A 9,669-nucleotide genomic window follows, 5' to 3' on the forward strand; every position below is an offset into this window, starting at 1 on the left:
AAAAAATTTATAGAATTTCAAGTATTCAAATTTGAGTTTTGAGATTTTAGTTTTTATAGATTACTCCAATCCTTGCTTTGATGCTTATTTTTTTAAATAAAATAAACGATTTAATTTTAATAATTAATTTCTGAGATTAACGTTTTATTATTTAAGTCTTTAGATCTTATATAATTATTTTAATTTAATTTTATTCTAAGTAAGCTGTTAATTTCATGAAGTAGAATAACTCCGTTTGTAAGAGACATTTTCGCGAGGGCTTAATGTAGATAACTAAAATGATAATTTTCATTAGTAATTTTTACACTATCTTCCATTTAAATGAAATTGTAAATTTTATAAAAATGCTCTCTCCTTGTGGTTTAACATTATAATCATCTGAAATATTTTTAAATGCTTATTTTGAATTATTTGGCTACATTAGTACTAAATTATCCATATGAAGAGTCATCAGCTAGTATTGTTACAATTCCTCAACTGGTAAACTAAATAATTAAATTACAATAAATGAATGCTTGACTAAATTTAGTGAAACCTCCTTTCAGAATTAATGGCGAATCTTTATCACAATGTTCAGGCTATAGTTATTCTCATAAGAAATATCTATTCCAGACTATATTTTAACATAAAATAAATTGAAATTGAAATTGACATAAATTGAAAATATTCAATGTCAGTATAGTTACTACAAAATTACAAAGGTCCAAACATATCATCAGCGAAAAGCTCTTTACTATGTAATTATTTTGTTCGATTAGTTTGTCATTTTCGTTGAGTTGCTCCCGATGGTTAGAAGTTATGTTGCTGACGGAGTTTTTTTTATGTGCTGTAGAGATTTAGTCGGATTTTTCAGAGTTTGAATCAGTCAAATAATGTTATCAGATATTTTTGTGTGTTCTGTGATGCTTGTTTTGGACTTCTATGTTTTGTCAAGATTACTGTCATCTACATAAGAAGCTGTTTAAAATATTTGAATTGCAAGGTATGACATCAGTGTATGTTTTGTAGAATAGTAAAGGGAGTATTGAACCTCACTTTACTGGAGATGTAATTGAAGATAACTCTAAGACGTAAATGACGGAGAAAAAAGTTAAAAGTATGATGAATGAGGAAGTAGATTCATACTTTGCCAAACGCTTGTACAACGTCAAGAAATACGCCAATCGCATGTGATTTATGCTGGATTTTCTTTTTAGGAAGTCTGATAAGTCAATTTCAATAAATTTTGTGAGGTTAAAAACTTTAAAAAGTTGAATATATTTTATTCTATAACGTTGTACAACTAAAAAGAAAATATAGAATAAAGTATATTAAACTTTTTAAGTTTTTAACCTCAAACAATTTATTGAAAAAGGTAATTTATGCTCTAATGCCTTTAATCAGTCAGGTTGATATATAGTTAAGTGGTGAAATCTAGTTCCAAATGGATGGTTTGGTATTGCGTACGTGTTTGTTAGTTTATCAACAAGTCTTTTGTTTAATAAGTTTTCGAAGATTTCGGAACGGACAGGAAGTAAGTTGATTGGGAACTAAGCTAATGTTTAAAACTAAAAAAAAAAATAAAAAAAAATAAAATAAAAAAATAAAATAAAAGTATACATTGGTGAGACATCTAAAAAACTGGAAACTAGAATCAAGCAACATACAACCAATTGTAGAAATGTTAAAGATATAAATTGCATAGCTCTCGCCTACCACAGCATAAAATTGAACCATGAATTAAACTTTGAAAACCCTAAAATAATAGAATACAGCACAAAAAACAAAAAGCAAAAGATTTCTAGTTACATATAACAAAAAACATATAAAATACAGTAAACTACAAAACTGACACTAAACACTTAAATACACATTATAAATAGACTCAAAATATAAACATAAAAATCAGAATAAATAAACGGATTTAGAAAAAAATCACTAAGTTTAATTTAAAACTTTAGGGCACTTGCTCAGCCTCCACTGGCTCATTACCAGTGATGCGGCGAGAGGGATGCGCTGGGATCTTTTATGCTCTGCTCTACCCCTCACACGTGGGGGATAGAGTGGGCTCAGGGATCCTCAGGTCGATTGTGTAAATATTGTATATATTATTTGATCATTAGGTTATTTTATTTATTTATTTTTCATACAGATAGTTTGATTATGTTCATCTTGTTTATTATTTTGTTTGTATATATTTTAAGTTTTTTTTTTTATTTTAGTATGTATGAGATCATTCATCACTATTACCTATTGCCCACAACTATGTGGGAGATTGTAATATCTATCAATAAATAAATATGTCTTTCTAATTACAGAAAAAAAAAATTAAAATACAAAACAGGACATATAAATAGGGAGGTAACCAAACAGCACACTGGACATGAGATAAGATAAGAGGTAGCAAGAAATATAGAGCAATGTTTGTGCTAATGAGAGGAGAAGAATGGACCAATAAGTAATGATAAAAAAGTGAGAACAGTGTAAAGCAATGTAGATATGTCATGATTTCCTTTATGAAATTGAAATTTTTGACTGATTATGAGGTGAATAAAATTGTATGAATTATAATACATATAAATGAAGATTGTTATTATGGTGGATTATTGTTGTTTGTAGGTTTTTAAAGTACATCAATATGGGACAGTGGTCCCGAAACGTTGTGCTACATATGTTAATTTAAAATAAGTTACATTCAAAGTGGAAGTTTTTTAATCTCAAAAAATTTTTATTGAAAAATCAAATTAGTTTAAAAAAAAAAATTAACTTAATAAAGGCATATGAGTTCCATGAGTTCCAGGCAAGTTATAAATAGAGAATTTGGCCATAATCTGGATTCCCGAAATCATATTTTAAAAGGAGGCTTGTAGCCAATGCAGTCTTTCGTTTCGGGAGAGGTTTTAGTAGACGTTAGAAAATTTAGAATGTTTAAGATAGAGCATACTCTGAAATTTCTCTAATCTTAGGTACAATGCCACTAAATTCTAATTTCGCAATGAGCTATCCCCTTAACAAACTGTCACACCAAGGTAAGCTATTACAGAGGCTATCGATAGAGTTTAGATTATATGTATAATATATTTGTATCGATATGTAGGAAATATGGAGAAGTGTGGACCGTGGCACCAGGCTACAATGCAATCAGCGCATGCCATCTCCTCATTAGCCAGGCTAGTTAGTACCGTGTCAGTTCCCTACCTCTGATATTGCTACTGATAATATTGCAACTTGTATAACAATAAAACTATTTTCTCAACACACTAAAATACATTTCATGTTAGCAGTACATCATAAATCAATTATTTTATTTCACTGATTTAAGCATCCTCAAGTAAATTATACTTACTTAACCGGTGCTTGCTCTGTGCCTCCCTCATGGAGTCCCAGTGAAGGAGTTGGTACCACGATGCGCCTTGCAGCTCCGATCTTGGAAATCCCAGGTGCCATTCCCCACTGAAAAAAAAATTTGTTAAATAAACAAATATCAAGAAACGGTCATAATTTTAGTTGAATAATTCATCCAAAAAAATAAATTAAATTTGTGGAAATCCACAGCCTGACTAAGTAACGTCTGTCCGATTTGAACAACATTATCAATATAAAGTAAACAGTTAAAAAATAATGTCATTGCTTATGGATATGTGAGAAATAGTAAGATAAGTAAAAAAGTGATAAGAAATATAAGTAAAATAATTCCGTTTTATGCTAACTAGGTCATATGAAACTTTTTCAAAAATTGTTAGAAAATAAACAATAAATTCACAATATAAGAAGAATATATTCATGATAATAATATAATATAATGTAAGAAGATTATTTATTTTAACACAAGATCCCAACCTACAGATCTTTATATCCCTGCCTACAGAACTGTCTCCTTTGAAAAATCGTTTGCTGTTCCAGCTACCTCATTTTGGAACTCCTTACCCATATCCATCCGTATAGCTACCTCCTTAACCATATTCAAACATCAACTATATGTATCCTAGACAATCAAACTTTTGTGAACTGGTGAATAATAGAAAACAATATAACCATGGATAAATAATTGAGATAAGGTGTGTTTTCATTGCTGAATGATTTCTTTATTTTTCTAATTTTAAAATTTTATTACTATATCGTCATTTGTTTTCATAATCATATTTAATTGTCTGAAAATATTATCTTATAATTGTAATGAACGTTTTTGGGTTATATTCATGTTTAATAATTATAATTTTAGTTTTTTACAGTAATTTGTATGGACACTTATTATAATAAATAAAGGTGAATATTTAAAATTACTGCTAAAACTGTTCTCAATTGTTATTATTAGGAGACCAAGTTTCCCAGAATCCCAGACTAAAGATTGATTTTTATTTCATTGTATTTAATAAGAATAAATATTTTTATTCTCTTATTATAAACTTTTCGCTGATGAGAATTTTTTTATATGATTCTATACTTTATTGACTTTTTCTGCTATGTATTTTTCAATAAATATTACTAACCGATATCAATGTTCAAGAAGGTTTCAAGTTTAGCATAAATCATTTTATATAAATATTTTTAGTATTTATTCCTGATTTCATAGCATCATTCAGTATTTCCAAAAACATTATAAATATAAAAGCCCATTTTTTTTTTTTTTAGTTTCAACGCTTTTATTTATTTAATGTTTTGCATTTATAAATCTCAAGATTTTTTACTTATACCACACCTAGTTAGTTCTAAAATGGAAAATATACATTTTGAAATATACTCCTATTTTCTATACAGCTTACAAGTGAAGGCAAAGAGATATGTGCTAAGAAACTCGGAGCAAGTGTATTTACAGAACCGCGTTGCCGGAAGAGAAACGACCAGTACCGAGCCTTCGGCAGAACGTTTCCATATTTAATCTACCTTGTGATCTAGAACCAACTATTTAACGCATAAATCTCGAATATTCACATTATAACACGACATAATCGATAGTTTCCCGTGAATTATCGATACACTCACTTCAGGGTCTCTCCATTGCATCTAAAAGTAATAGCAGGTAATTTTCTGCTTGAGGTGGATTCGTACGTTATTTTAGCTCATAACATATTGGCCATACCGTCTGCATGACTTAATACATTTTGTTAGAAAAGGGATACTAAAGAATTTATATTGTTTTACCATTTTTATATAGGTAAAACAAAGCAATTATTGGGTGACAGGATTTATCAACCCAATAATGATTTGAATAACAAGGAGAGGGATCCAAATAATATGGGACTGGTACAGCATGCAACTAAAAACCAGCATTTTTTTTATTTTGAGAATACAATGATTTTACAAAAAGAAAATAATACATTCAAAAAGAAAATAGTTGAATCCATTTAAATATCTGAAAATATTAATTATACAGTGAATTTGAAAGCAGATACAAAAAATTTGAACCACCACTATGCAGAGATATTAAATAAAATTAATTTATGAAAAATATAGGGTAAATTAAATGTGGATAGTTATAATTAGCCTTGATGGGATTTGAACTAATGAAATAAAGAGGAAAATTATCAAAAATATTGTTATAACAAATAATTTTAGTGCTTGAACTGAGTGGATGTAGGTTACAAGCATTTTTGTGATGAAGTTTTAAGAAATAGTGACTGTGATAAATGAATTTTAATTTTTGCTTTTAATGTGAAATTTGACTAAATAGGTAATTAGACACAATGTAGGATATACTTAATAACAAAAAAATATGTTTACCTAATGTTTTACTATTTCTTAGAAATTGTTGTTTTGACCTGGGCAAGAAGTTGAGTTTTTAAATCATTTAAATCATTCAACAAAATTGTATTAAGGTAAGATAAATTATAAATAATAATGTTAAGTATTTTGAATTGTTGAGGATCATACATGTAAAAAAGCTGTTTTGTCCCTGAGGATGGCCGGAATGGCCGAAACGTCGGACTTGTAAGAAAAATAAAATGTGTTGACTAAAATGGATAAAAATCAAATTATTTATTTAAACAAAATTAACCAGTCTCAAGAAAGTGCTTAAGATTATAAATAAGAAAAGTATAACATTCTGTCGGGCCTATGTCATTTATTTATTTTTTATTATCCACTTTTGAAAATCTTTGCTGTGAAAGATTCCCCTTGGGAACACCTAGTTTCTATGAAGCGGATATGTGATCCTTCAAGGGGTGCGGGGAACCTTTTCGGTTGAGTGTGGTCAGAATTACTCCTTTTATACTAATATAGCTAGGTCACTATATAGATATATATATTTTATAGGTATAATATATTTTATATAGGTATAATGTGTCTGTTAAGTTGGCTAAATGATTAGTGTAAAATGGGGGGAAAACAGAGAGAAACAATAATGAATTTTATTATTATTATTATTATTATAATCAAAAAATTATATAATCTGATCTGTTATGTACTTACCTCTTTTTCGTTATCGAATACTGAACCATGACACGCCATGTGTAGTAGTTTTCTTTTTTTATTTTATGAAACCATTGGTCGTCCTTTTTATCAAATAATAACTGTGTACTAGAGAAATTTTTTTTTTTAAACTTTGACTAGAGAAATCTGAAAGTAACCTAAGTATTACCATTTGTCACTCTAATTTGAGTTTTTATACTTATTGCATACGAAATATATTTTTATTATGGTTTTATGGAATTATAGTCAAATGATCATCACCAATAAAGCAATAATAAACTTTATTTAATAAATTTTCGAGTATAATAGTTCTTCCTTTTTAAATTGACTTTGAATGTAACAAAATAATACGGTGACTGGTTGTTCTTAATTTCGATTTGTACGGTTAATAAACAAATATAAAGTATTGTAATAAATTTAAAAAAGGAAGAAAAACATTTATTGTCAGAGGGATAATGTAACAGTATATCCTTCCAGTTATTTCTATCATGTCTGGAGTAGCCCGGCCGACAGAAAGACACCGAAGAATGGACAAGGCAGCGCCCTCCACTCCCTAATCCTCTCCTTGTTCGGGAGATTAATTTCCAGGCCCTCACCGGCCCCTTTGATCCGGTATTTCACACGGGTAATAACGGTTCCGGTGTAATCGCCGCTGAAAAACATCGATATGTGGCTAATGATCGATAGTTAGTTAAGTGGTTATTTATTGAAAAAAGGATAAAGACTAAGGACCTCGGCGGGTGTTCTATGGTCTATTCTCCGTGGTCTAATTAAGGATCAGGATTATAGAGGAAATATATCAGCCGTTATGTCCTTATACGAAGCCGGCAACTTCATAATTTTTTTTTAATTTCTAAAATACGTTGTACACGGTACGGTTGTAAATCTGATAGTGAAAAACGATATCTTATCTTTGTGGAAATGTTTTCCCACACTTATCATCATTGGCAATCTAGTGATACAAATCGAGCTTTTAATAAGAAATGTATATTAAAAAGACAAATATCTGATTTGACAGCATGTAAAATATTAGTTTAATCATAATTGTCTTTTACTAAGTTGCTTTAAAATACTAAAAATGAGAAAGGATTTTTTAAAGTATAACTCAAATGGTTATACGAGTTTCGTTTGATCTATCTTCTAAATTCGTTTAAAAGTAAGAACAAAAAGTATTTAACTATAGATAAGTTATGTTGATAAAAAATAGGGATGTAGTTATGAAAATTGATTTGGAAATACTTTCGCTTTTAACAAGAAAAAAAAACCGAAATGATTTTAATACATAAAATAACGATAATGCGAAATCTTAAGAATACTTTTTTTACGTAGTATTTTGTAAGATACGAATATATTTTTTTATTTATGGTTGTTTACAAGATGTTCTAGAATGAACTACTAATTTTTTTTTTTTTAATAGAATATTGTTTTTATTTATTATCGTATTATTTATAGAATTAAATCTGACTTGATGTATAGGGGAGTCTTAATATTTTATTCTCAATTACGTTTTTATCCACTGATTTGTATGTAAACATGAAATAATATTTATTCTATTTTCTTGTTTATAAAAGTTTTTCATAAGTAATAGTATTTACAATTGCATACATTATACAATTAATTTTTCTATGCTTCTGAATTTATTCTATTTATATTTTGCAATTCATGGCATAAATTATAATTTCATAAATAATCATAATTTCAATTCTCTTTGTTATTAATGCTTGTAAACGATGGTTCTGCAAAAACTAATACCTTATGTGCTATTAACATCTTCTCCTAGGTAAATAAATAGTACATGATCGCCTTTATAAGAATATTGACCATACATAAATAAAAAGATCTCAAATGTCAGTTTTTCTGCATGCAGAAGAAACTGTTGTAGTCCTAGATAAAACTAATTATAAGCTTCCTTCCTTTCGCTAAACGGAGAACCATGTAAGATATTAAGAAATTATGTTAATAATAAAGAAGAAAAAAAATGGGGGTGGTCCAAGACTCATATTAGGATAATACGAGTGAAACGGATAATCATGCAATTATAATTCGGAAGTAAATAAAACAAAAATTGAACATTTCCTAAAATACTGAATCTTTTGTTTTCCAAATCCAGCTGCCTCTCTTCACGGCCTTCCACTTTCACGACTAATGACTCAATTCCCACCTCCTTTGCTATCGAGGGGTGTTAATGGAATCTACGATCTGTCACCGCTCACTTCACAACCTGTTCCAAGGTGAGGCATTCCTCGGATATGACGGTAGACCTGCAATGTCAAGTGCAAGAGGTCGCGGAGGATGAGCGGTCCAAGGAGACAGGGATACCAAGTGAGCAGAGATAGAAGTTGAATTTGTCCTTTGAAGATGTTAATGAGGATGAACCTGGAATCACGGCTCATCATCGAACCAAACTCATTCAGGACGTAAAATCACTATTGTGGGTGTATACAATAATTCTTACATAACTATAATAATATATTATTATATAATGTTATAATAAAATTATAACCATAATAAACTATGTAATTAATCTGTTGTGGGTTGGCTGATGACAATTTAAGACGAGATTGTTACTAATTTGACAAACATAACTCTTTATTACAGAGAAAAAATCGGTTAGTAATAGTTTTAATAAACTACAACAATTTACTAAATAAACAAGGCGAGCAATCCGAATTTTTATTTCTATTAAGCATGTTTCTTAAGATAAATTTAGTTTCTGAATTTTTGGAATTGGAATATAGAAGTTAAATCTGTAACTACAGCGAATTCGAATTGTTATTTAATCTCTCAATGTTAATCTTCTTCAGTTATTTATAGTATGTTACAAGAAATGTACTCAATACTGTTTACAGTAGTGATATATATTCGTTTATTACTGTCCTCAGAATTGTGATAGGTAAAGGTATTGACTATATGCAATGGATTAGCTTGTAATGTCTATAAAGTTACGAGTGTAGAAATTCCCATCCACGTACGCAATCTTACAACTTTCTGCGAAAATACACAATAAACAAGTTGTTTCAATAAGGTCCACTGTAAAAGTTCGAAAGGTAAGTTATTTTAGGTAATCAACATTTTTGTAGACCTCTAGTAGAGCTATGATTTTAAAAAATGGTTTTGTGTTTAAAATGTCAATATTAGTTTAATTTAATCTATAAAAAGCTCTATTTTATATTTTTAACGAAAAAATGCTTCTGAAAAGTATTTATTATTTATTACAATTCCTTGTAACAAGATTCATGTGATGATCTAAGAAGATGTGAGTGAAATTCAGTTAAAATGATG

General features: G+C 28.9%; 1 protein-coding gene across 1 annotated transcript in view; it reads right to left on the bottom strand.

The window, feature by feature from the left end:
* Positions 1–9,669, bottom strand: part of dysf (dysfusion) — a 359,371-nt gene that overhangs the window by 45,108 nt on the left and 304,594 nt on the right. The window contains exon 7 of the mRNA XM_014432053.2: positions 3,326–3,432. Within this exon, the coding sequence (XP_014287539.1) occupies positions 3,326–3,432 (107 nt within the window). The remainder of the gene's footprint in view (positions 1–3,325; positions 3,433–9,669) is intronic.

Source organism: Halyomorpha halys, unplaced genomic scaffold (genome assembly GCF_000696795.3).
Source record: "Halyomorpha halys isolate HHAL.00 unplaced genomic scaffold, Hhal_1.1 Scaffold1023.1, whole genome shotgun sequence".
NCBI classification, from domain to species: Eukaryota; Metazoa; Arthropoda; class Insecta; order Hemiptera; family Pentatomidae; genus Halyomorpha; species Halyomorpha halys.